This window comes from Phallusia mammillata, chromosome 1 (assembly GCF_965637545.1).
Source record: "Phallusia mammillata chromosome 1, kaPhaMamm4.hap1.1, whole genome shotgun sequence".
In the NCBI taxonomy this organism is placed as follows: domain Eukaryota; kingdom Metazoa; phylum Chordata; class Ascidiacea; order Phlebobranchia; family Ascidiidae; genus Phallusia; species Phallusia mammillata.
The window spans coordinates 34,074,420-34,101,986 of NC_137252.1; the positions used below are offsets into that span (position 1 = coordinate 34,074,420).

Genomic DNA, 27,567 nt, shown 5'->3' on the forward strand with positions numbered 1-27,567 from the left:
CCGTCGTTGTATGACTAAGGAAGGAAGGTTATACTTAGCAGCTTTGGTCGAATAGCTCGAAACAGAATCGGACCGGATTAGAGCTTAGACTTTTGCAAACGGACTTGATTAGGGCCCGACTTTCTGTGTCAGTAATTAAAAAAATACTTTTAAGTTTTTCTACTTTACCTTATGCGCAACAGAACTAAGAACCATTGTCTATGTCTTCTGTACAGAAGTACTAGTGGATAGGCATGTCAATGTAACCATCGGAGCTTCTCAAAAACGATTCGAATCCGGAGTTGCGCTTTCGGGCCTGCCTACAACTCGGGTCTGAAGCGCCAGTAGGCTAGAATTAAGCCGGGATGTATGATACCTACAGTAGTTAAATTTAAACAGGGTTGTAAGTCGGGCCGCATCTGAAATTAAGCTTCAGTGATTTCTCAGTTCTTCATGAGCTTCATTCAGGCCTGAATTTACACTCGACTACATTTCTACCACAATTCAACTTAAAATCTAACTTTCGGGTTCAACTCTGGAAAGCAAGTGTCGCTTTTTCTATTAAAAAAATGACACTTACGCATTCACAGTGGTGTTTGTATTATTATTATTTAATGAACGATGCCTGGCGAGCCGCGCCCAACGTTGAAGCGCCGAAAAACTCGCTATTGCACTGAGGGCTACGAAGTAAACACACAAACACAACACGAAAGAGCTCGGGCGCCACCTCGCGGATAAACGGTGGCAATGAAGGAAAAACACCGGAATTTTGCGATATATGATAGAGTAGTGAACATGGCGCTCGTCGCGAGAAACATAATTAAAAGCGTCGATTTGCGTTTTTTTTTTCAACAAACTATGCTGCCTGATGACGTTTTCACGGTGACATCATCCATCTGTAAAAACGTTTGCTGAATGGAATCCTCCATAAATGGACGACAGATTTTGGGGACAGAAATGTTAATTGGTATGGCACGTTAAAATACGGATTTGCTTTTATGAAAACTTTACGATTGGCGTTTTGGACATTTGAATTATTCTTTACAATACTTTTGTGAAATTTGAAGAAATATTAACCCAATATAGAAGCACTTTTTTCCATAAAGCGGCAAAGCAACCTTTGTTCGTGCTAGTTTGAGGTGTAATAATTTAAGTTTTTAAATTAATTATACAGACATTGACTTAATTCAAAATTTTACAGCAACTCTGTAAAACAGAACTCGAGGGAAAAACTTTCTCCTGGGGAAAAATAATTTCAGGTTCCATTTTTAAGTTTAGTTGATAAATCTGGAATTTTCAAATCGTTTTTTTTCCAAATTGAAAACCTTTCCTGCAGCGAAAATTTTAACAGAAACCCATGATTTCAATTTTCTTTCAAAAATGCGACATTAATCAAATTGTGATGACGTCACTAAAAATCGGACAGAATGACGTCATCAGCGATATCGCCCCGATCTGTCATGCGACATTGATCCAACTGTGATGACGTCACCTACATAGCCAAAAATGACGTTATCGGCAAATCTGGTTCTGCATGACGTATTCAATGAAGCATTAACGTCACCGCTCGTGACGTAAGCTCCGCGTCGAGTGGTTTGTTGATCGTTTCTCGGGACCACGTGACATCATCTCACGTTTGTAGGCGCGCATTTTGGGCGAAGCTGAGTGAAATTTGGTGAAGAGTTCACCGAACCTAAGGGAGAAATGAAACATTAAGGTTTACAGAGCTCTTCTGGCAAATGTAATTTTATTCCGACGTTTCGACGTCCTATACAGGTCGTCTTCATCAGGGTAAACAACCCTGAATGCGAATAGCTTATATAAGAAATATTCAGGTTATTGTGTTAGGAGGTCTGCATTGGAAAGCTGACAAGGAAATAGCTGAAATATGCGGATTTATGGACAAGTCTCCTGTTAACATGTCACCGGGTCTTCAAAGAAACTATTAAGGGATAACAACATATTAGATGAGGATTTCGGACGCAGGACTTATGCTCTGAAAAACTAGATTTTTAACGAGAGGACAATAAGATTGCCGTTTTTTAAGCCCGAAATACATATTTTTTTTACTGGAAACCGAAAAACCGCCGTTTCTGACGTAACTGTCAAGCAATACAGTGGTTTTAAACACAACCCCGGACCACGGAACACTCACCTAATTTCAATTATTTTGTAAATTATTACATTATTACATGGGCAAAGATTAGGTAAACATACATAAGCATTTTGGTTTGAAATATATTTTTTCAAAACAAAATTGCAAGAGGTGATACTAATAGCTGATATCATTTTGACAGCTTTATTTTGATCTAAAATATATTTATTCAAGCATAATTTGCTAGAATTTCATAATTACGCTTCCATAGTCTATCATCAAATATAGTGGACGTCCAACACATATAGTAAAGATGAACCACTAGTTGTCCATCATCAGTAAAGTACCACTGGTCTAACACATCAAGTCGTTCCTTGCTTTACGATTATACGACAATTCGCAGAGTTGTAAACGGGCCAGAAATTGGAGAAACCGGGTCCGAACCCGAAACGTTTTTGAGAAGCCTGTTTAGGCCCACACGCGTTTACAATAAACCGACCTGTTATGTGGAAATATTTTGTTAAGCACTCCTTCCAGCAGAACGTAACAGAATCGCCTGTTTAGTTGCTCATGTTGAACCATCTCAAATATGAGCATTACTCCACGTCGGCTCGTCTCGCTCCCGATCAGTGGTCGAAGTTCGTCTGAGAAACAGAAAAAAACCTTTGCTACATTGTAACCTTTGACCGGAATTGAAAACGGGCTTTAAATTATTGCCCAGCCTAAAATATTTCACAAACAAGTCGAAATTATGCCTGAAAGCTGGATTTAGCAAAGTAAAATTGCTGCACAAATGATGTGAAGTGTAAAGTCAGGCCAAAATCGATCCAAACTGGAGTTCGGACCAGGTTGACTTAAAACTCTGTTTTATTTCGCTAATACAGCATCGTCAGTATCTTATCTCTCGTCAGTATGCTGTATTAGCGAAATATATATATCTTTAAAACCAAAGGGTGAACGACTATGTGGTTTTTCTGAACTTACATCTATTGCTATAAGGATTTTTAGTCTTCATCCACCAAGCAACGGACTGGGTAATTCCAGCTTTAAGTTTCAATTACCGCACTAATAGTATTGAATAACTGCCTGTAAATCACCTGGTATAACACCATGGAGTTTGGTTTTGGTTAAAACTCTGGTTCGCATAATCGTAGCTTCGTCTCTTTCTGCAGTTGCTTCTGCAAGGATTCCGTTCGGCCAAAAAGCGTCCCGGAATTTTTTAACGTATTCTGCCACCTGTGAATGGAAAGTTTAAGGTAAACATGCGGCCTGTACAGCTGGAAACAAATTTTGTACAATATATCACATAAGTTATGAATGAAAGAATGGCCAACGACTACATGTTTCACTTCACTCTAAACCAGTGGTTCCCAAACTTTTTCATATTTTTTTCAAAACGGTCCCTTCGCCATTATTTCGAGGGCTCGCGGTCCTTAAGCCTAAATGTGTATTTCATACAAACGAAAGTTGATTGCAGGATTTTAGCTAGTTATGCAAAATTGCGCATAACAATCATCCAAAGACAGCATGTGACATCACAAACAGGACAAAAACATTACGATTGTGCGCGAACAATTGCATTTTTTGATTATTGTCATTCAATAAAGGCAATTGTTTAGCAATGGAGACAGTCGATTCTCAATTCTACTTTGATTTAAACTTATTCAGTGGCACAAACTGACGCCAAATAAGATTATAGAATTACTTCAACCGCTTCGCGGTCCCCCCAAAATTGCCTCACGGACCCCAAAAGGACCGCGGGCCCCAGTTTGGGAACCACTGCTCTAAACAAACTTTACATACACTTTTGAATTTGTTGTTATATTCAAACCATACGACTTGACTAACTTTAATGAGTTAATGAACACAACCAGCAAGATAAAAAGTCAAAATCATGAGTGGAAACCTGCAGTTTAAATATGATTGGGGCTCGATTCGGTATAACGCCTTCAATGGGCCTGGCGTGCTATGATTTATGTATGCGTGTACCGTGATTTCTGGTCTGCATAGAACAGTGGTTCTCAACCTTTTTTACTATGCGACCCCCTTCAGAGATTTTCTAACACAACACGCATACAAGAAGCTTAACATAGAGAATGTGTTGCTTGTGTTTATCACACATTTGCAATCTAACGTCGCTCAAACAGTTCGGAATTTTGCTGTGCTCCAGAAAACCCTTAAATTTGGGGGTCGCGCTCCCCAGGTTGAGAAACACTGGCATAGACGCTTCAGGGCTGATATCAGTTGCGAATCTGACAAACTCCACTACGCAGCTGACATGTGCAGCACACGAGACAGGCAACGGTGCTTGTGATTCGACCTTCGATGGTAAAGCACGAGTTCCAGAAAGGCTCCACCGCCCGAAATAGGTTTTTCCAGCTTGTGCTTAGCCTTTTGCTTATGATGCATTTAACCAGCCTTGCGTACCATGATTTTTATGAGTATATGAGTGTGTCGTGATCACATGAACGCTTCGGGGCTGATCCCAGTAATGAAAACACGTACGTAAGAAGCAAAATGGTTTTAAAAGTAGGTTTATAAGAAATATAAAAATGTAAATCGACGACATAACCCACCTGATCAGCTGATAGAGCGCTGTCCACATAATCGACAATCTTTTTATTCATTCGATCTCCGAATATTGCTCGAATCACTTGCTGGAGAGCTGCCACTATTTGTCTCCGTAACCATTGGTTACGCTTCTTTAAATCGAAAACTTCGTCCATGAGCAGAAGAAGAATGCCAAGTGGAATATTATTGTCGATCTAATATATGATAAAAAGTCGTAACCATTAGTATAGCAATACTAAATATTCGATTCAAAAAATTATATTAATGAAAAATCATTGGTAATTTAAATCTTTTTTTTAATTTAATTTAAAATTTATATTTTATTATTTCTATGCAGTTTAATTATACAGTCACAATGACAAAAATATAAAACTGGTTTGTTTTTTGTATGTTATTAATAGTAGTGATTGTATTGCTTTTGACATTGATTACATAAACACAAGATTTGTTGTTGGCGCCAAAAATTCTTTGCTGCACAGTTTTGTTAGTCTTTTAAAATCAAATTTCAGATAAAAAAAAGCGTTATTACTGTAAAATAAATTCAATTTTAACATATTATTTGACTCACATTGTAATCCATTTGTTCTCTCAACTCCTCAGCGGAAGTTTTCCTTTCGGAACCGGAACCCGGAAGTCGGTCAGAAAATTTCATGAATCCGTCTGAAACTTTGTCCGAGGCTCGTTGGATTCCGTCTATTAAGTTATCGGGAGCTTGAGTGACGAAGTTAGTGACGCTTTTCACCGAAGTTCTCATCATTGTATCAACCTGTGAAAATAAATTGTTGTAACTGCATTTGAAGAGCGAAGTAGAATATATGTTCTTTCTAGACTGGTCCTCAGTGTAGTCAGAGAGTGTGTATGCCCAGACACATGGAAATCTATGCTGTGCATAAACTGGTGTGTGGCCACAGTGTGAACATCTAATGTTGCTCACAGTGGTCCTAGGCGTACTCAGGGAGCTTGTCTGTATGCCCAGACAAATCAAAATCTATGCTGCGCATAAACTAGTATGTGACCATAGCATGCACATCTAATGTTGCTCACAATGGTCCTAAGAGAGCTTGTGTGTATAGTTAAACACGTCCAAATCTATGCTACACATTAACTGGTGCGTGGCCACAGTGTGCAAATCTAAGGCTATTAATATTGGTTCTCTGTGTACTCATTTGTCAAGACACATATAAACTGGCGTGTGACCAAACCATGCACATCTAACGTTGCTCAAAGTGGTCATCAGAAAGCTTTTGTGTATGACCAGTTATCGGACTTGCTCAGAAAAAATCTGTGGGGGCCTTGGTTTAGCGTTAAGTCACTGTAAAAAAACTTACCAAAACGTAACGCAACACTGCGGCTTTTGAATTCATTCAGTTGGCATAGCTTACCTTGCTGGCGAAAGTTTTAGAGGTTTTTTGGTAAGCTTTGGCGTCTAGGAACAAATGCAAGCATTCCATCGACTTGGGAGGATGGCGTAAACTTAGTATAGTGCTCAGGTATTGGTTCAGCTCAGCACGACGCTTCTCAAGGAAATCCTCTTTAAGATCCTTGAAAAATGTTTTCCCAGGCAGCCCTAAGTTTCCAAGGTTACTTCCCTGCAAAGAATTGAATAATGGATAAAGGTTATACTGTATATGTGTGGAAAATATATTGTATGTTTCTATAAGCGCTGTCAGTCGCTGTCAGTCGCTGTAGCGAATACAAACTGGATAACTGTGAGTACCGAAATTTCGTTGTGGATTTGCATTCTGCACTGATATTTGGCAGCAAAACAAACATAATAGACTTTCTTAGCACAAAAACTTGCATGCAGAAAATTCTAAGTAGAAAAAGTTTTTTTGCATGCAGAAAATTCCAAGAAAAAGAAAATATTACCCTTTTCGAGATAACCGGCAAAAACACGTTTTTTGTTTTTTTTCCATTTATGCCATGTTTTTGGGGTAAATACGAACAAGCGCAAAATCGGTAGGTATGCGGAATTAGACTGTGTTAACTTGAACTGTGTGTTAAAAATTGTATCCTTACAATCTGTAAATTCGGGTAAAAAATATTGCACATCTCTTCTAACAAAGGATTGCAGCAAACATACTACGCCAGACCTAATAAAGGCGTCATACCTAATCAGCCAGTCACCAAATATGCCTCATTTTAGCCTAAGCGTAGCCGTATAGGAATGCTTGGTGACCGGCTGATTCTGTATTACGCTTTCAAGAGACCTGGCGTACTGTGGTATATTACAAGTGCGTTTGTCGCTGGACTGCATGAACGCGTTAGGGTTGATCCCAGTTATTGATACATGTTCATCTTAGCAAACATAATCTTACGTTTTCCTTGAGACTGACATGCAGGTCGTGAAATTCTCGATATCGTCGGAAAGTATCCCAAGATTCGTTTTTGCCTCCAGACCAGTGGCGGGTGACGGTGATTGCATATAGAGCATAGGTTTTGCCGTGCTCTCTGCAAATTCCTGTACAAATTTTATGACAATATGGTTAAATAGAGAAGCTACTGTTCTTTCCAAAAAGCAGCCCATAAGCTATTTTCCAAAAGTACTCAACTATATTTCTATTGGTTATCTTTTAAATAGTTTTAGAGAATTTTACTCCAAGTTTGTTTAACCTACAATTCCGAATTTGCTATAATTTACTTCCAAGGCGAATTTTGAAACAAGACCTAACATCAATTTTTACAATACACTAATTTAGCTAACCTAATGAGTTGTTTACATATATTCACCCACAACACATTCAAATTTGCCTTGAGTTGTAAAATCCATTCTTAACAAGCGCTTCTCATATACACCGATATTTGGTTAACCTATCAACTGACCTGTTTGTGTAATAAGAGCAGTGAGCTTAATCGGTTCTTCATTTTCGTTAATCGCCAACTCGTCCATGGACTGAAATTGAAAAACAACGAGTTTTAAGAAGTTTAATCGAAAATCAAAATGACCCGACAGATATGTAAGAAATGCATTTTGTTGCAGCAGTTTTGTTTCTGCACCTACTTTTCAACGTCTAAATGTTAGGACAAACAATACATTTGCCAGAAGAGCGTTATTGAGTTTAGTATACAGTTTAGTATATGTATCTACTATTAAACTGTCTAAATACGTATCTGAAAAATAGCTTTATTAGTTCTGCAAATTTAAATTAAAACCGTCTTTTAACAGTTAACAGGTGTACCAATGGTAGTTCTTAAGAGTGACACAATATAATCTGAGGAAAATCTACTAATACGTATCAGAACTCACACTAACAAGTTTGCTAAATTCCGATAGGTGGCGCAAAGATAATTTGCGAATATTAAAAATGCTTTTTTGTGAAAATGCTGACGATTAGGGCTTTTAGGGTCGGGGTGAGGCTTCATAATAATAATAATAATAATCAAATCAACTTATAAACTTAGTTACTAAAGTTAAATTTATTTCCCAGCCCTTCCCCAATCTCACTGTTAATTTAAATAACTGCGCTCTTTACGCCACCTATCGGTATTTAACCACCTTTTCTGATGCGAGTTCTTATGTTAGTAGCTCTACCATAATCTGGGTAGAGCTACTAACACCATAACGAGAATCTACCCCCAAATTTGATTGGTTATATCTCCAATAATGCTGACGGTTAGGGCTATTAGGGTCGGGGTAAGGTATTAGCACTTAAAATTCAATAAAACTAACCCAAACAATTAGTTACTAATGTAAGAATTTTATGTAAATATTTTCCAACCCAACCCATTTATAGCCGCTAAATAAAAATTCAACTCTTTACGCCCCCTTGTGAAAGCGAAATCAAATTTGGGGGTAGATTCTCGTTATGGTGTTAGTAGCTCTACCCATAATCTGACAGGTAAATATAATAAACGACTTTTACCGAGCCAGAAGCGGAACCGTTGGTGTCTGCTGACGTAAAACTCGGTTCACGCAGAAGGTCAAGTTCTGCCAGTAACTTCATATACAGTGTGCTTTGTTTAAATGCTGGGTAGAAGTTTTCATCTTTTTGCATAATAATGAACACCTGCAACACAATGCCAAGAATAAAATACCGTTTTTTTAAAGATATAATTTCAATATGTTAGAAATATCCAAGCATTTTAGTCCCGGGACGACTCCTGTTGGGGGTTAGAATCCCACCGCAGACTAGTTTTCTTCTAGTCTGTGCATTGCCATATGGTAATGCTGGGTGGCCGGCTTGATTCGTTATTTCAAAAAGGCCTGGGGTACTATGATTTATGAATTTAAACATGTTTTTTAGAATGAGAGGTAAAATCGCATATAACAGACCATAACCTGATCACCACTGGTCTGTAAATAATATCGTAAAATCCATTCTGTTTAACAGACCACAGTTAAACAAGAGTGGTCAGTAATGCTTTCAAGACACTTTTCTCATCAAAATATAATTAAAGTACAGGAACATATGTCTGTAATGTATGCAAAGCTAGTTAGTTCTATTATCATCTTCAGTTCCTTATTCAAATGGAATTATTTACAAAACAAATCCAAAATACAAGTGCTTGTCGTCATTGCAACAAAATGTAGCACGCACATTGCGTACAAACTTAGTTTTGCTTAAATTTCTGACAAGTCAGCTCTTGTGTGCCATCATGTGGTGACTTACTTTTTGCTGAATGTCGTCGAACAGATAAGGTGATGGTTCACTACTTTCAAGTTTCTTCTGCAATTGACGATCGATGGTTTGATCGAGCGGGACACGGGGCTGGGCCTGGTAATTATAAGGATAAGATTTAACAGCAGCATAATGAATACTCATGACAAACATACTGGTCTTAAAATCTGCTGTTAAATGTTTTGGCAATCCCCCCTACCGATTGTACAACCAATAATGATACAAACAGTGGTTCTGAACCAGGGAGGAATTTACTTTATTTTTTACATGTGGTTTGTAAATGTACATTTTCACTAAAATTCACTACAGAAGTGGGGAAATTTTACCATGGGGGGATTTTAAAACTTTAGGTAGGATTTTTTTGTTTAATTTTCAAATGTGGTTTGTAAATAGACACTTCAGCCCTGGGAATATGACCTGTGAAGTTGATAAAAGACTCAAGATTAAATATCTTTGTATTGTTTAGCATCTAATATGTAGTGCATTGGGAAGGAATGAAAATGTTTTGAATTGTTAAGTGAGGAATTCGTTGAGTTGGGAACCACTGTTTGACACATTGTGATCCCAAAATAGTTACATATTGACCTGAACTAATGGGCGACTTATTGATTTGTATGCGTACTGCAATGCTACCTAATATGGCATAGTGAAAGTAGTTACTAAAGCTACATAGCGACATGTGTCAAACTCTATTCATTAAACCCATGTATAAACATTATGTCATGTGTTATTTCATGCACAGGACTGCCATGTATATATTTTGTGTATTACAATGTACTTACGTGTTTGCTCAGGTACTGGTCGTATATATTACGCCCGATCATTCGTAACATCTCCATATCCGGACGACCCTGCACAGTGCCTGTAAAAGTAACAAAAAATGTCACTTCAAAACACTAACGAGGCTCTAAACTGGAAAATCTCGAAAATGGCGAACTGTGGAAAGACAGGATTCAGTTAAGGAATTTCCTTACGTGCACAATTAAAAGAAAATTTTAGGGCGACAATGTACAGATATGTATTTTGGTTAAAAATTGCGAAGATCCAATACTATGATTCATTTGAAAAAGCCTATGTGTTTCGATCTTTCTGTTTTACTTAAAAAAAAAATGGAGAAAAAAACGTGCCGCGAAACGGCGTTAGAAGATTCATGTACGACATGAAACAGGTCAATTGACAAAGATAAATGAGCATGTGTGGGACCAAGTGCAAGATTTGACTCGATATATTAAATACACACCTTGCAATTGTTGTATTTTCACTTCGTTGAGCTGTTGTTCGGCCGACGCCCTGTAACCGTCCACAGTGAGCCAGAAAAAGAGGTAGGCTTGACCGTTTACAGACTGCATGTATTCTATAAAACAAAATGCCACAAAATGTGTCGTGGTAACATAAACTTTTAAGAAGCTCACTAATAGGTTTCCTTAATGAATGGAATTAAAGTTAACTGGAACTAGAGCACATGTTTTAGTAAAACTTTCTAAAAATGAAAAACTTTACGTCTTTTATGGGACTGATGATTAACTGCATTTAAATTTATAAAGACCAATTTCAGATGCCTATCTATTAAGCGTGTAAACCAGCGTTAGACAGAAAAAAAAACGTATGACATGATTCTCTTGAAGTAAATAACCTATTAGTGTTGAAAATAATTATTTTATTTACACAAATGGATACATTTTGTTCGTACAACCGCCCTAGAAAATGAGCATGCATCCCCATTTTAACGGTAGACAGCCATGTGGTGTGTAGTAAGGCCTTTCATGACACGAAGAATATTTAGCAAGATGTCAATCAACGCACGACCCAGACTCGTCTAGCCTAAACGCCGCGCCAAGCAGAAATGTATTAGCCGGTATCACTACTGCATAAAGTCATTGCAATTTCAACCACGTTTTGGACTTATTTAACAAATACCAAATTCGACTGTTAATAAACCTGTAAATTACTTACTATTGCGTCATAGAGCCGGCAAAAACACAATTACGTTTCTTTTTAATTTTAAAATAACTATAAAGCGTGTTGTGGTATTATTATTATTTAAACTAAAAATAAATGTCTCTAAAAACGTAAAATATGCCATTTCAAGCCATTTGCACTATTTTGCATATCTTGAGTATATCCGGCATATGACGTCATATGTTTTGTGACGTGAAAAGGCAATACTACAGGTGACGTCACCAGGAAGCTCGAACACGTGTCATATCCCACAATCAATAATGTTGTATTTCAATACATAACATAAATAATTATTCTAATACTGCCATAAATCTTAAAGTGATAATAACCAACTACGTATAAGTCTAAAATTAATATTGGTCAGGAACACTATACACGGACTTGAAGAGTAATTTAATCAAAAACATAACTGCCAAAGAACTCGTGTATTTAGAATACATCATGCAGACGTTTCAACAATCTCTGTTGTAAAGCTCGGTTTGTGTTCTACAGCTTGTTTGACAACCTGCACTGATGATGACAACAGTGGGATATACAAGTTCTTTGGTAGTTATGTTTATGATTAAATCATATTGCTCAGTTTCTCACTTTTTTCAACCCAAAACAAAATCTTTTTAAATTTGACACTTATAATGTCAATCCAAAGGTTTAACCATACGGTTATTGTTCAGTGTGTAAAATGTATTAGTCGTCAAGCAAACACAACCTACAGGAAACATAATGGCAAATATACACACGCTTTGTGTGGGAGGTGGTTTTAAATAGAAAGATCAACATTTAATATCAAACAAAATAGATTTGAACGAGTGGTGATGGCTGTGCTGGACACAAAAGAACAAAACAAACAAGTACCACCTACACTGTGAATTCCGTTTCAAATTTATGCCTTTTTTGTCAGTAAATATATTATGACAATAGAATAGATCACACTTATTAAAATCATCAAGCTAATAAATGATAAGCTGCAGACAGTGCACACTGTTTCAACCTATGGGTTTTCTACCTAAATCACACTTTAACTTTTTTAATGAAGTTTATCTTGTCATCAGAGAACATTAAAAATCCCACAATGTATCTTTATGCAATTTGTTAAACCAGTGTAAGTTATAATAACAGCTAACATTGCAACTTACCGATAAAAATTTGCAATGCAACATTGTTCCGCAGAATTACACTCAGTGGTAAATTATAAAGTTTGTTACGTTGTTCGGGCTGCAATCCTTCCAAATACTAAAAAACAAATTAAACATCAGTTAATAAATTGTGCCAATAAGATTGTGTAGGGTAGGCCCTGGACAATAAAAATTTGTTTCGGAACACCGGACCCAGACTTGAAACAAAGCTAGATTAAACACAATACAGACATAGAGGTTACATATAGTGTATGTACTTTGTTGGTAACATTCAAACAATTCCATTTTGTAGCTGATTATAACAACACATTCATGAAACCTTAGCAATATATACATCCACTATATATATACATCTCAGAAACACTTTTAGAGAAACAATGAGATGTATAGTCACAACATAGCCAGGAAACTTTAAACATGGCGAATATCCTTTTAACAAACATGGGAAAAAATCCTGCAAATTTAAAACAGTTGGTTCATGCGATGTAACTTAGATGTCATGCACTTTTTGAAAAACAAGGTGTGTATTGGCACAATATACTGTTGATAGTTATTTCACATATTGGTGTTTGGAACTTTTTACCACCAGTAGCTGTAGTCACTCACCAGATCTCCGCCATCAACATAAACATTTCCCTCATGCTGTTGGTGAATTTTACGCTCGCAAAATGTTTTCACATATCTCATGCTGCTCAGCTGCTGTTTTACAGTTATATCTGTCAAAAGAGCAGATAATTAGATCTGGCACAAAATTAAATGTTTTTTTCAAATTGACAAATATATTTATGTCCAAGTAACAAGACACTTGACTCGATTTGGAAACCGACAACTACTTCACATTTTGGCGGGCTGTGGGTAAACCGAGGGATCAAATGGGGTCAAAATTCACATGGACCATCTTTAGACCAATTCCTATAATGTGTGTAAATTTGAAAAAAATTGAACCATTCTTTCTTGACCAAAACATGGAAACAAATCCGCGTTAGACGGAAAAAAAGAAAAAAAAATATAGGGAAAGGGATTCAGGGAAGGGGACCCATAATAAATAGCTTTAAGTAACATGGAAGAGAAATTCAAGAAAGAGATATTTTAAACTTATGATTTTTCAGTGTCCTTTTCAGTGATTAAATGAGACGAAATAACAATGCAAATAAATTTGACTTGACTTGTTAATGTTAATAAAAAAGTTAATAAACATCAGTTTTTATATTTCTTCTAACAAATTAAACTGGTGAATAAGCCCCCCAAAAGAGCAAGTTTTTAAACATTTGTTGCCTGTTAAGTGTATATTATATGATAAAAAAAAACTCCCTTGATTCGTCTTTAAAGCAATTCTGTTTAATCCATTTCCAGAACCCAGCGTAACAACACAAAAATGTCATCATGTATTTGATTTTAAATACATAAAGCATGTAAAGCCTAATCAATATTTCAATGTCATAAACACAGAACTATGAACACAAACACCTTAGGTCTGTGATGTTAAGGTTACCTATTACATTTGGTTTGAATAATTTATATTAAATAAAACAGTGCATAAATGATTTTCAAATGAGATAGTCGGTTCTGAATAAACATGCTGTTTCAGTATGAAAGATAATGCATATGAATTAGCTATAGCTATACATTACAAGCTAAACTTGTAGGAAAAATCATCAGGCAACTAAGTTTTTGGAAAAAAAATATTGCCATCAAGAGTAATTTATTGCATTTAACCACAAAAATCACTAAACAAAAGATTTATTCAGCCTACAGTCAGTTGTGATGGTTGTAGTTTATTTTAAGTCGAAATTGAATTAAACTTTTGTTTTTTTACTGTAGTTCACGTACCGTCTCCCACTGTATCTTTTGACCTTATTTTATTGATTTCTTCTTCGGCTTTTTCTCGGACAGCATGGAGTTCACCGAGGATGCTGCTACGACGCAAGACAGACAAAAACCACTCGCTACTCACACAATTGTCACTAACCTGGAAAGTGAATAAACATTATTAACACCAACTTCTACCTAACAAGTGTGAAAAAATGTCTCATTTGCAGTGGAGTTGAAAGAAAAAAACATTTTTTAAATCAAGATTAGAAAGCTTACATTAATAAAGTGATACCACAGAACATGTGACAGTATGAAGAGTGTCCATGATGTTCCGAGAACTTACTTTATTTATACGGGACATATTACAATAAATACTTTTTGTTGGTGGCTAATAAAGAATTTAAATGAAATTTTCACAATTAATTTGACAAAAAGTTGCTATACAACTTGCAATATATGTGTTTTGCTTGTGGTAGCTTCTTTTTTGCTCTTAGTTTATTTTTCCTTGCGGAGTATTCTGCCTTAATGAAATTGACCTGCAAAGGGCCTGAAAATGTCAACCCAAAACACTTTTCCAGTCAGGCTATGTAATAAAAATTACCAAATCTTACAACAGGGAAAAGAATCATGGCGAATATAAAACAACAAAGAAGTTGCACCTACCAGCCAATTAACATACAGATTGAGGTAGTCAGGGTCGCTGTACAACTTGAACATAGGGAGAAATATGCCTTGTACCATAATTTCCTGCAAAAAGTTTTAAATACAGGTTTAAAGGCACAAAAATAAAATCGCTGCAATACACCAGACACAAAGTTTGTGTAGCTCGAGGCAAAGAATTACAAATACAAGTTTTGAGTGGAAATCTTTATTTTAAATTTTTGTGGTTTTGGTTGAGAACAAATTTATAATAACCTACAATTAGGTTTATGAGCTGCGATAATTAAATTATTTTTCTTGCAAGACTAACAACATCATAAATTTTGAGACATTTCAAAATCAATTTATGTATAAATTTGTTGACATGTACTAAATACTGAGCTGTAGAAACCATTAGCAAAAAAATACAGAGAAAAGCATATAAGTCCACTTTCGGCAAGGAGACTCATATTAATGTAGAACAAATCTGTTTTTCTCACTTACCCGTAATAAATACTTTAACGGCCTGCAATGAAAATCATCTTCAGGTAATAAAAGGTAAAGTAAGACTTCACACACATCCTGAAAAATACAAGCACAAATGGGGTAGACAGTGCCAACATAAGTAACAGAAACCTCAAACCACATTAATGCCTAATCATCGTCAAATATACTGATACATAAACAGGTTAAACAAAAGACAAACTGTCAACATGTTTGTTTTCAGCGGTTGTCATCATTAGTGCATGCTGCTGTTGAAACTTCTGCATTCAAACAGTTACACTACATACAAACCCGACAGTCTTGTCTTTTATCAAGCTGCTTTCAAGTATAATTATTTCTATTGTTCAACAAAATATGTGATTGTCGAAAATTTTCAAAGAAATTTATTCTAGAAGCTACTTTTGGAGTTCATTGTGGTTTTTAAGAAAAACAAATACTATTGCAAAATACTGTTCTCACCTGCAAATATTCACACTGTTTTTTTACATCACATGATATGAGCTCGCGACAAATCTTTTCAAGTGAAACTTCGTTGTCGAAAAATAAATCTTCAATTTTGGGGATTTCCTAAAACAAAAATACAACAGAAGTCCTAAAATATGCAACAAATATGTTTTGTGTTCATTTTACATTTCTGGACAAAAAAGATCACCAACTCTTCAGGACAATGGATTAAATAAAATGGAAGTAAAATAAATTGCTTGTACTGAGTATGAAATGAGTTGCTCGGAAATGTACAGAAATATGAAAAAAATGACTTTTAAGGTTTAACCGACAAAAAAGAAAAATAGACAAAACGTTCTTAATTATGTGTAAAAACAAAGGGTTTTAAAGGGTCAAGACCACAAATAAGAACTTTTCAAAAAAAAAAAACACACACACAAAAACGCGTATTAAGAGTCTTTAGTTTTGTGTACACAACTGTCTGATACTATACCATGCTATTTTGACTCCAGTCCCATAAAAGCACATACCTCTTGGCTTGCATTGTCATTTGCATTTGAAAAATTTTTGTTCATTGATGTTGGGATTGAATTAACAGATGCTGTGTCTGCCCGGTCGTCACCTTGGTCATTTGCCTGTGAAAAATGGCTTCAAAATTATTTCATACCTATAAGTTAAGCACAGGACATGAAATTTGTAAATGCAAACTCAAGCATCTAGCAGTACAAATTGTTATTGATAATATAATTTGGGTCATGCATAGGTGATGCAAAGCTAAAGCTAAACATATAACAACAACAGTTGATAGATAGGTGAAAAAGTTCATTAAAAATTGTAATCTCTGGTGAAGGAAACAGATAGTGCAACTAAAAGCAAGCCATTAAGTCAAGATTTGAGTTTATGTAGATTGGTCTTACTCTTGTTAAGTAAAACTTGTTCTGTTAAAAACTGTTCATTAGATATTGTATGACAAAGTAAATACACATTTATTACAAAGGATTGAGGTATTATTTGTATGAAATAAATACATTTTGAACTTTTATTATCAGCCATATATCTTTATTTTGGAGACAAATATATTTTACCTAAATCAGCTTTAACTTAATCAAACAGAATCTTGTATCATTAACGAGCAAAGTGAATGAGTATGTTTCAATGTCATTTATTGTTGCTGGGCAATGTACCAATCTCATGAGCACCACCTTGGTAACTAACAACTTTGAAAGATACAGGACTAACAAAGCAGAACCTATTTACATGCCAGTTAATACATAATAGCCACTAGCAACCACTCCACTGGAGTTTAACTGAAATTAGACCTTGCTTATTACTAACCTACCACTGGAATGGCCATGTGAAAAAAATCATGCTCAATAGGTTAGATTTAAACATCATTACATCAGCAAATATATATATATTATTAAACACAGACGTGACAGAAACACTTAATGCATTCCATGGCAAATAGGGATTACAAATACATACAGCATATTGCATTTATTCAATTAGGTGACATCATTAAAGTTTGGAACGAAATCAGTTCGCAAAAAAATCTCTTAATGGGATAAAGATGTATTCTGTCAAATTGTAATTGATTAAATAAGGATAAAGTTCTCCAAAACTAAATGCATTTAACTGTCAAAATGAAGTAAAAAATAGCAGAAATGGAAAAAACAAACATAGATGCTCCTTTTTTGAAAAACAAATGTTGTTTTAAATACTTGGTTTTTATTTACTTTTATATTGATAGGAAATTTTTGACAGCATTCAATACTACAGAAAAACAGATAAACAAAACCTATTCCATGCCACGAGCAATCAATCATTCAGTTTCAAGCACAATTCAAATCGGAAATGTAGAAAAATCAATAATTTCTGCATGCACATACTACATAATCCTTGATAATAAGATTGAATATGAAATGTAGGAAAGAGTTATCAAATCACTATTTTGAGTTTTACCTGCATAGCCTGAATTCTTTGCTTAAAAGCATTGGATGAAACCTAACAAATATACTTGTGGTTCAAGGTGGATGTAAGACATAGTTAATTGAGACTTTTACGCCACACTGTATATTTTAAACTAGAAACACCCGGCTTGTTGCTTGGTGGATGAAGACTACAATGAACATTATGCTTATTTCAAACATCAATTCATTCACCCTTATGAAATCAAGACAACTATATTTTACCTTTGCGACACCATATGTACCTTATTCAAATAGAACTATTGTGGCAAATTGTACAACTGTAGTTATTTTAACAAACCATAAAATATAAAATAATGTTTTGATTAAAGCACTGGAGTTGTTTTGTGCATTTGTTGGGGCTAACAAATATTTTTTTTGCTCTTAAGTGTTCAAAATAGATACACGTTGCACACCCCCAAAAAGCACATGGTCAATGATTACTGTGTATTGATTGAAATATTTCAGTCATCCGAAAATTCTACAAATATATAACCTATAGTGAAGTTTCCCACATTTAATGCTTAACCCTAAGAAAACAAACTAAATAACAGACAACAACCTCTTAACACAAGAATACAAAAAATTACACAAAAAGTACAATAAACTTGCTAAAGACATCACAACATACAATCCATACAAAATAAACAGACTTCTAAATAAACACAGTCCAATATAAGATAACAAACAATTTACCTGCAGTTTTTGCATTTTGTCTTGTGCTTTACGAAACAACTTTACATGCGAGGCGAAGTCATCTACCAAGTTTGTTGTTAAGTATGGCTGCCAGTCGATAACTTTGCATCTAAAATATTCAACGTTGTGTAATTATGTATTTGTAAAGTAGATATATGTACTGGCAATCGAGCCCAATTTACATTGGTTCACAACACAACCTACAAACAGTATATATTTCATTTTTTACCTAAAGATAATGACAATAGCAGTAAGTGTTTAAAAGTTGTATTGTATTATGCAGAAACATTAGTTTGCATTTTCTTGTTTAAAAAGTGTAGTTTCATAATCATATGTCATTTTTCAGTTTTGACATCTTCAAATCTAAATTCAGTTGCTAAACTCCAAATGTCATCTAGTTTTAGAGTGTTTATAGCAGTGAAAATATAGTAAAACTATTTAAAGATGGAAACAGAACATATATATTCGAAACCAGGCAACATGAAAAAGTACCTCATTGCGAATGCTCGGATTACATCATGCAACGAGACACGAAAATAATGTAGCAACTCAGGGTCATCAGACAAATCGTTGTACCAGTATTTGACATAGTCGCGTAACAGGTATTCCACACACTGAAAAAAGCAAGACAGAATTTGAATGTGAGATACAGCCACATACATTTTACACCCTACAAACGCATTTTTTGGAAAATAGGGCTATTGAGGTGCATTTCTCGGTATTGGTAAACAACTACCACTGCTAAGTTTCTAGGAAAATAACTCAATATTTGGGTAACTCAATATAACAACTACCTTTGTAATCATGGATACCAAGGACATTTAGTTAATAGCACTTACTTCGTGTATTTTTTCATCAATATTCGATGAGCCAGTTAATCTTTGATCTGCTTTTAATTCTCTTTGTGCGTAGTCAATTGCCGTTATCTGTATATCCCAAGAAGAAAAGAACTCAATAGCCATACAACAATAGGATTTACTATTGTTGCAAATGCATTAGGAGCTAATTAAGCATGTTTAGAGGCTGCATGTTAAGAGCAGCAATTACTTGGAAAATCAATAGAGCATTAGGTTTTAGATTACCTTGTCAATACCAGAGTACAGTGGCAATGCTTCTGGAACCAATGTATTGGCAAAGTAGTGACTTTGGCCACCCACTTCATTGTAACTGTGGTCATATAAAATTGCAACAAGTCTGAAAAAAAATGTTTTTTGATAATGAAATAATAGTGACCAGCCTTAAATACAAAAAAACAGTACATTAAAGACTTTTATTTAAAAAAATAAAATTTTTAAAGTGGTAAAATGTAGCTATGTAGGTAACATTTTTTTACAGTAACGCAATAATTTCACATAAAATTTTGTAGTAAAGTTAAAAAATGCATTGATAATTTTACACAAAGATGTCTTAAATAGACATGGTGAATATGGAATATATACAGCTAACCTTTATTAACTTTAGTAAACCAATATTTCATGCAAATTAATGTGTGTGAACTTTAAATCAAACACTAGCACACATGACTAGAAAAAATTAAATGCAAATTTCTTCTGGCAGAGAGAATTATAGGTTAATTTGACAGTTCGTCTCCAAAAGCATTTAAAAAACCTATCGAGTTATTTCATTCATCAATACAGTGCTTTATAACAATTTGGTCATGGTTTACAAAATTATTTCTACAAAGCCAATGATGTCTTATTTACAGCACAATTCAAAATAGAGCAAGGTTTTTTAACATCACAACATATGTAACATGAGAATTTAAACTACACAAATCAACATATTACCCAGCAGCGAAGCAGGCCAAATACAGAATAAAGTATAATAAACCGAAAAATCCAAAAGTGAGAGCACCCAGTACTAGAGCCACGCCAAACCAATAGATTCCATAGTGATGGTTGCTCTAGAAAAAAAATATTAAAGAGATTAATGTATTGATTAAACTAATATAGGCCATTATTATTCATTTTCTTTCAGTAAATAGCATTATTGATTGCTCAAATAAAGTCGCCGCATTTAAATGTCTTAATCAAACACAATTAGATGTAATATAAAACCTCTGAACATAAATTCTGTTTGATTGCAGTTAAAATGGATTTTTTAAAACAAAATTTGAAGCATCATTGCCACAACCTAAAATTGGATCCAAATTCTTATAAAAGTATAATTTTGTCCAAGCTCTTATGTGTTTTTGTATAGGAGTAACCATGCCACAAGAACACTTTTAACCTGACTATAATATCAGGAAGCTGGCTTGCTATATACATAATGTTAGTATACTGGCAAACAAATGAGAACACGATTAAGTGTATTGGTATATTCTCTAGTTTTGTTATAAAACATATGAGGCAAAATAGGCTACAAGCAGTGGTGGGATTCAGCCGGTTCGAACCGGTTCTATGGAACCGTCTCACAAAATTTTATGAGATCAGCGAACCAGTCAGCATTACTGGTCAATGGAAATGCGACTTTTTGTAACAGAACCGGTTGAAAAATATGTCTTTTGTGATAGAACCAGCTGACAAAAAAATTGAATCTCACCACTGGCTACAAGGTATCGTTACATAACGTTTTTATAATCGTGCACTGCACTATGCACATTGAGTTTTATTTACCCTGATAAAGGTGACCTGTATAGAACGTTGAAACGTCAGAATAAAACTACAATTGCTAGGAGAGCTCTATTAACTTGAAATTATGCCTGGCAGCAATAACTTTTCATTACAAAAAGCAGGCACCATGACCCCAAAAGGATGAAAAATACTGATTTAGGTGTCGCAATGCCCAATAAATGCAACACATAAGAAAGAAAAATCTTAACAACAAAATAAAAGACTACAGACAAACAGACAAATAAAGAGCAACCAATATCATGGCTCACCTCAGTCATTCCAGCCAACATTCATATCCTGGTGAGGAAAAAACAGCTGGACAGCCTTGGCACACTCAACCAGTCTGTTTTGTTTGTCAGCTTTTTACATTGCAAGTATGTCCATTACTTCAATATGCAGTGCTATATTACATAACCACTATTCCTGCTGAAGAAGAAATGTCATTTCACCAAAAGGTTTGTTATCTGTGTTCAAGTTACAACCAAAAAACAAGTAAACTATATGCAAAACAAGGCCATTATTTCACATTTATTAACCAAAATATGTCCAAAATTAGCTGGTAGCCCTATTCAGAACAGAATTTTGAATTAAAAGTGTTGAACAACATAATTGGAACACACAGTTAGGAACTTTGCAGCAGCAACTAGTCATGCAATAGCAGCAACATATCAGTGTTTATGATTGACAAATAAAATGCACAAGGCACCACCAGGGGAATGGAACACACAAAGTGAACTGCAGGGCAAAAGTCAATGATGTAATGTTTTTAAACCAGGACCACAACAAATAATTATCATGTAGCACCATTAACTGTTTAAGTTCAGCAAAAACAACACTGCAATTAAATCCATTAGTGCCGTTTCCAATTGACTGGCAATGCGACAGCGTATTGCTCAGAACCTGGGCCCAAAATCAGGAAACTATACTTCAAATGTTGGAAGTCTTTGCCAAACATAATGGCGGGAACTTATGGCCTAGCAAAATGGGTTTAAGTAACACAATTTTAAGTCCTCCATAATCAAATACAATCAAAGTCGATAAAAGAAATCAATGTTTACTAATTAGTAATAAGGCTTGGAAATGTAACTTCTTAAAACCCCAATTAAAGACTTCATATTATACAATCCTATGTTAAAGGTGGTAGCAATTTGTGTAGCATACTCCATAGGTTTTAGATGTTAACATGTAACTCAGGTTGGTCAAAAATCAATTTTCGCTGTTTAGCCACAACCTTGCCTTTTGGCTTATGCAATAGCTTAAAGATGCCAGATCCAATATTCATGGGAATGCCCATTATAATGCATTCAGAAACACCAGTAATAACATCAGTTTGTCCATAGTATGCAGCATCAAACAAATGATCAGCTGTTTTCTCAAACGAGGCAAGCATCAAAACACTTTCCTTCATTTTAGCTAAACCGAAGCGAGTTATGCCTAAAACCTCTCCTTTGTAGGTCATTAAATCAGCCAAAAGCATCAAATGTCTTCGATCAATGCTCATACCATGGTTAACCATCGTGTATTCAACCTCATTAATAATGGTTTGTCTAGCAGCTTCAATTCCAAGGCACTTTTCAACCTCAATAGTGTTGTTAGAAGTAGTACGTTCCCCGACTACACCAGTGGTAGCCATCACACCACGTAAGTCGTTTCCTTCAACGAGTAACTTGTATTTTTCTGCGCCTGCACCAGACTCATAAACATGAATGACAGCCCTTGACACTTCTTGCAAGCCCTGAACAATCACTTTAGGTATTGCTTCCTTTAGCAGCTGTATTATGTGGTACAGGGACTGCTTTGTTGATGCAGCGGGATGTATGGTTATGATATCCTTGCCCTGTATTGTGACTTGATTGGGTTTGATAGGCAGTCTTGACGTGCAGAGGTTATATCGCACTGTTTCTGCATTGACCTCAATTTTAAGCAATCTGCATCTCTGTAAATCCAATTTCAGCAAAATGTAGCAGTCATCTGGCTGATAAACTTCCTCCATAAGTGAACAAATCTCACCCAAAGTAGTTTTTTCAATGCGCCCTTTTGCAACTCTTGCCATGTCTTGATCTTTATCGTTTTGTAGGTGAGCTGTTATGATGGGTGTACTGATGTTCTTAGATGCATTGATTATTTCTTTAATTCTTGGCACACCCAGAGTGATATTCATAGAGGCAACACCAGCAAAGTGAAATGTCTTTAAAGTCATTTGTGTACCAGGCTCACCAATGCTCTGAGCGCAGAGGGCTCCCACAGCCGTGCCAGGCTCCAATCTAGCTTTCATGTACTTCGATGATGAAATCCTAACAAACTCTTTTAGCTGAGTAGAGGTTACTCTAAGCAACTGATACAACACAGCAGGCTGCGTCGAACCATTGTCGTTAATACCATAACTGGTTCTAGTTTTGTTCAACTTTAGTGCATAGGATTCAACAAATTCTAAAAGTTCTTTCTTAAACTCTTCGCTGATGCTTGTTTGTGTTTTTAGTGATTCTTCAGTCTGTTCAACCAGTGTCTTACTACATAGTGCATCCTCTTGTAAGCAGGGTTGGTTTGCTTGAACAACTTGTAGCACTCTTTGAAAATCGACAGGCTTGTTTTTACCTTCCATGTCGGTCGGGTCAAGACCATCACCACCGTACACAAACTGGACAATGTCACAAGTCGATGACCTTACTGTGAGGTCATAATGGCCACACAAGTCCTCAAGAGACTTTACCAGTCTCCGCTGCATGTAACCTGTTTCAGCTGTCTTAACTGCTGTATCCACGAGGCCTTCCCTACCACCCATTGTGTGGAAAAAGAACTCAGTTGCTGTCAATCCGGAATAAAAGCTATTCGCAACAAAACCTCTAGCAGCCGGATCTTTGGAGTGTTTTTCAAAGTGAGGTAGTGGTCTGTCTTCAAAACCATTTGGAACCCGATTTCCACTGATGGCTTGTTGCCCAACACATGCAATCATCTGGGAAATATTAATAAAGGAACCTTTTGAGCCACAAACAGCCATAGTCAAAGGTGTATTGCTTCTGTGAAGTTCGCGTAAGCAAGCTTTTCCAGCATAGTCTCGGATGACTGAGAGTTCTTTCAAGATCACAGCTTCTAAAGATTGCTCAGGTGTGCAACCTGGCTGGGATGGAAGCTTGCCACTTGCCAGAGCAGCGATAAATTCATCACATTTCTTGTAACCATCTGACAGTAAATCATGTTTCGCTTTAAGCAGTCCTTCACCAGGTGTTACATCACCAATTCCTATAGAAAACCCTCGGTTGGACAGGAATACTGGACAGATTCTCGCCAGTCTCCACATTGCATCTGCTGCAGTTTGTTGTCCATAGTCTCGTAGTAAGATGTAGAAAATGTTGTTTTTTGATCCCGAACCAAGGGTTGCCTTATCCATTGAACCTGCTAGTAGTTGAGAGTTGTATATCACTACATATGAGTCATTGCAGCACAAATCTTCTCCCGAACCGGAGTATTGTTTACCTTTTGCTCTGAGGCATGCAATGACTGGTGACAACTTGTTTGGCTTTAAGATTAAACTGAACAACTGTTTTCCTGACCATAGCACACAAGGCTTTAAAATTGCTGGTGCAGGAAGGTCAATTTTTGTCTGTCTGTCCTCACCAGCAATAATGTATGCAATAATCTGCATTATTTGGGGCTTGCTGAAAAACACATCTTTCTGAGTCAACAAATAGGCAGCAGTAATGAAATCCTGAATAGCTGCAATTAAAGGTTCCCCATTTCTAGGTGTAACAATGTTGTTTTTTGTTCCCATCAACAGTAAGGCTTCAGCTTTGGCTTCTTCTGTCTGAGGTAAATGCAAGTTCATTTCGTCGCCATCAAAGTCAGCATTATAGGGATTACAGACACATTCGTTGAATCGAAAAGTGCGATGGTCTGCGACCTTTGCAAAATGAGCCATAATGCTGAGTTTATGCAATGATGGTTGACGGTTAAACAAGCATACATCACCATCCATTAAATGTCGTTCAACTGTGTCACCAAACCTTAGTTCATTAGCAATTTTTTCACGGTTACCATACTTGAGAAATTTCTTCATGCTGTTTTGTCGCTGTTGAATAAAGTTTGCCCCGGGATGCTTATCACAGCCGTTGATCACTAATTTCCTCATCAGGTGTATGTTATTTTTTGTCACCATCTCAGGGTACGTAAGAATTTTGGCGACATGCACTGGCACGCCAACTTGGTCAATTCGCAGATTCGGGTCAGGTGATATTACAGTTCGCCCAGAAAAATCAACACGCTTACCAGACAAGTTGCCACGAAAGCGACCTTGTTTGCCCTTTAACCTTTGCACAAACCCTCGTGTTGGTTTTTGAGGCTTCATATTGAAGGGTATGCCCGATAGTTCACTGTTTATGTACAGGGCACACTGTAGCTGCAGAAAGTCCCAATCCTCCATTATCATTTGTGACTTTGCACCCATAGATCTATGCTTTTGAATAACGTTGTTCAGAAATATAATTTCGGTCAACTTTACAGTGAGGTCATCTTCATTGGTGCCAGATTTTAAGTCAGTAACCACTGATGGTCGTATACACAGAGGTGGTACAACAAGCCTAGTCACTATCAAATCTTCTGGTCTTCCTGAGCTAGATTTCATCATTAGAAGAGGCACATCTTCTTCAGGAATAGATCGAAACAGTTCTAACACCACTAAAGGGTTTAAATCCTCTTGAGCCCGATTCACCAAACTTTCCAGTTCTTTGTTGTGTTTAGTAGCGTTGTGAAACGACTGGTAAAATTCATCTATTTCTGGTCGAACTACCCTTTTTGTGTAGCTCTTGTACTTTTCATGAACGATCTTAAAAAGCCCACACTTCTTCACTGTGCCATTCATAGCTCCGCAATAAAAGCATGAATGGCATTTTCTAGCTTTGGTGTTGACTTTTTTGCGCAGAGATCTGAGCTGTAAATATGTCAAACCTGGTCTTTTCAGTGTGTCCTTGAAAGTGTGCTTCTCAGGGGAGGTCAATAGCACTCTGCTGCATGATTTACATATAATTTGTAAAATGTTGATGATTGCTTTAAAGTAGCCAGCATGGAAACATGGCAGCTCCAAATCTATGTAACCATAGTGACCAAGGCACTCCGCTAAATTTTTGCCACAAGTGTCACATAATTTGTCTTTTTGACTTGTGCCCATCCGTCGATCGAGTACTCCATATTCTGCAGCTTGATGGCTCTGATCTTGTGTGTAAAGATTTTTGCTGACACATTGCAAATGCGAATATTGTCGCATTTCCTGAGCTGTTTGTATGCAAAAGCGAACTTCATTGATTTTCTTGGCAACATCGGCTGCACGGTATTGTTCCTTCACCATCTTGTATGACAATGTATAAATTATTCTATAACTTACACATTAGCCCTAACATTCTAAACAAAAAAACAACATGAAATAACATTAGTAAATAAGATAAAAGTAAATTTTTTTCCAACACATTTTATTGCTATTAAATCTTAAAAACAGTAAATTGTCTTTACAATATTTAATTATAAAATTTGTTATTTGTGTTAAAATTAGTAAATTATAACACAAATAACAGTTTAGGTACTTTAGATATTGTAATATTTGTTTCAAGAGGCATCCAAACAAGTCTAATCTTAACATGCCTCCTCAAGCGCCCCCACAAGCGTCATAATACGCATTCCTTCCGGTTTGTTGTACAGAAAACAATAACACACTTCCGATCCGCCAAGTCTGCGGCTCTGCGCATTTCAGGTGAACCAAAATGTGACCTTCAAGCAAATTATGACAAAACAATGCTCCAAAACCAAAGGTCATAATAATCATACTGATGTCCTGTTATAAACATTACAAAACGACCAAATTGGCATACTTTGCACCAAGTCGATCTACAAACACTAATTTACAATTTATCTCGTCATTCTCGTGTTATGACCGCAGGGCGCAGACAAATGCTAGTTACGTCATGCACCTCTACTGCCGCTAGCGGCCAATGTTTATCATGGATATGATTTCAATGTTATTTCCTTTTTTGTTTCACATTTTTGCACTAGGATGGCGCATCAACTGCAATTAAAGATTTTATGGTTATAATATTAGCATTTTAAAAAAGAGATCTTTTGGCGAGTCGACCTTGTAGTGTGACGTCATCTCAACATAAACTATCGACCAATAAGGCGCTCTAATCCAATAATCCGAACTGCAGCAAGACACAAAAGCGTTTTAATACGACAACTAACGATTTATTTTCATTTGAACATTAAAAACATGTCTGTTTGCTGACGGGCGAAAAAACTCGCCGAGTTTTTGTGTCTTTTAATTAAGTTTGCTTTGCGTTTCAAGTAAAACCATATGTTAGCATGGGCGCCGCCACGTAGGGGCAAGAGGGGGCACTTGCCCCCCCTTGAAATTTCAGTGTACCTCAATTTAACATATTTAGCAGCAAACCTAATTAAAGTGGCAGCGTGGCGATTTGTGACGTCGCTCAATGCTTTAACTTTAGGCAACTCAATTGTGAAGTACACGATTTATGGCTTCATATGTAACAAATTCTT

General features: G+C 36.1%; 2 protein-coding genes across 3 annotated transcripts; both read right to left on the reverse strand.

Moving 5' to 3' along the window:
- Window positions 1-562: 562 nt before the first annotated feature.
- On the reverse strand, window positions 563-21,457 carry LOC145222870 (sorting nexin-13-like). 2 transcript variants are annotated; one of them, XM_080089102.1, is made up of 26 exons: window positions 21,300-21,457; window positions 20,206-20,321; window positions 19,501-19,612; window positions 19,258-19,344; window positions 18,911-19,032; window positions 18,419-18,527; window positions 17,718-17,759; window positions 16,286-16,390; window positions 15,771-15,878; window positions 15,312-15,389; window positions 14,832-14,915; window positions 14,187-14,325; window positions 12,963-13,072; window positions 12,357-12,453; window positions 10,505-10,618; window positions 10,047-10,126; window positions 9,256-9,360; window positions 8,509-8,652; window positions 7,469-7,538; window positions 6,964-7,106; window positions 6,028-6,234; window positions 5,214-5,411; window positions 4,651-4,839; window positions 3,172-3,310; window positions 2,574-2,718; window positions 563-1,672 (listed from the first exon to the last, which is right to left on the reverse strand). In XM_080089102.1, exons 1-26 carry the CDS (start codon window positions 21,318-21,320, stop codon window positions 1,540-1,542), a joined length of 2,997 nt encoding a protein of 998 aa, XP_079945228.1. In that variant the 5' UTR covers window positions 21,321-21,457; the 3' UTR covers window positions 563-1,539. The 2 variants fall into 2 exon arrangements, with proteins under 2 accessions (XP_079945228.1, XP_079945236.1); XM_080089110.1 differs by lacking the exon at window positions 17,718-17,759.
- LOC145222862 (DNA-directed RNA polymerase III subunit RPC1-like) lies at window positions 21,457-26,417 on the reverse strand. The gene has a single exon (XM_080089089.1). The coding sequence runs from the start codon at window positions 26,366-26,368 to the stop codon at window positions 22,202-22,204; it is 4,167 nt and encodes a 1,388-aa protein (XP_079945215.1). The 5' UTR covers window positions 26,369-26,417; the 3' UTR covers window positions 21,457-22,201.
- Window positions 26,418-27,567: the final 1,150 nt, after the last annotated feature.

What these genes read in the sequence shown, in the direction of transcription:
- LOC145222870 (XM_080089102.1), bottom strand. Translation starts at nt 21,320, where the DNA reads ATGTTGGCTGGAATGACTGAG. An exon ending in TGTTGGCTGGAATGACTGAG is followed by an intron (nt 20,322 to 21,299) that starts GTGAGCCATGAT and finishes TTTTTTTTCTAG; the next exon opens with AGCAACCATCACTATGGAAT. An exon ending in CTAAAACTTTCGCCAGCAAG is followed by an intron (nt 5,412 to 6,027) that starts GTAAGCTATGCC and finishes TTATTTTCACAG; the next exon opens with GTTGATACAATGATGAGAAC.
- LOC145222862 (XM_080089089.1), bottom strand. Translation starts at nt 26,368, where the DNA reads ATGGTGAAGGAACAATACCGTGCAGCCGATGTTGCCAAGAAAATCAAT.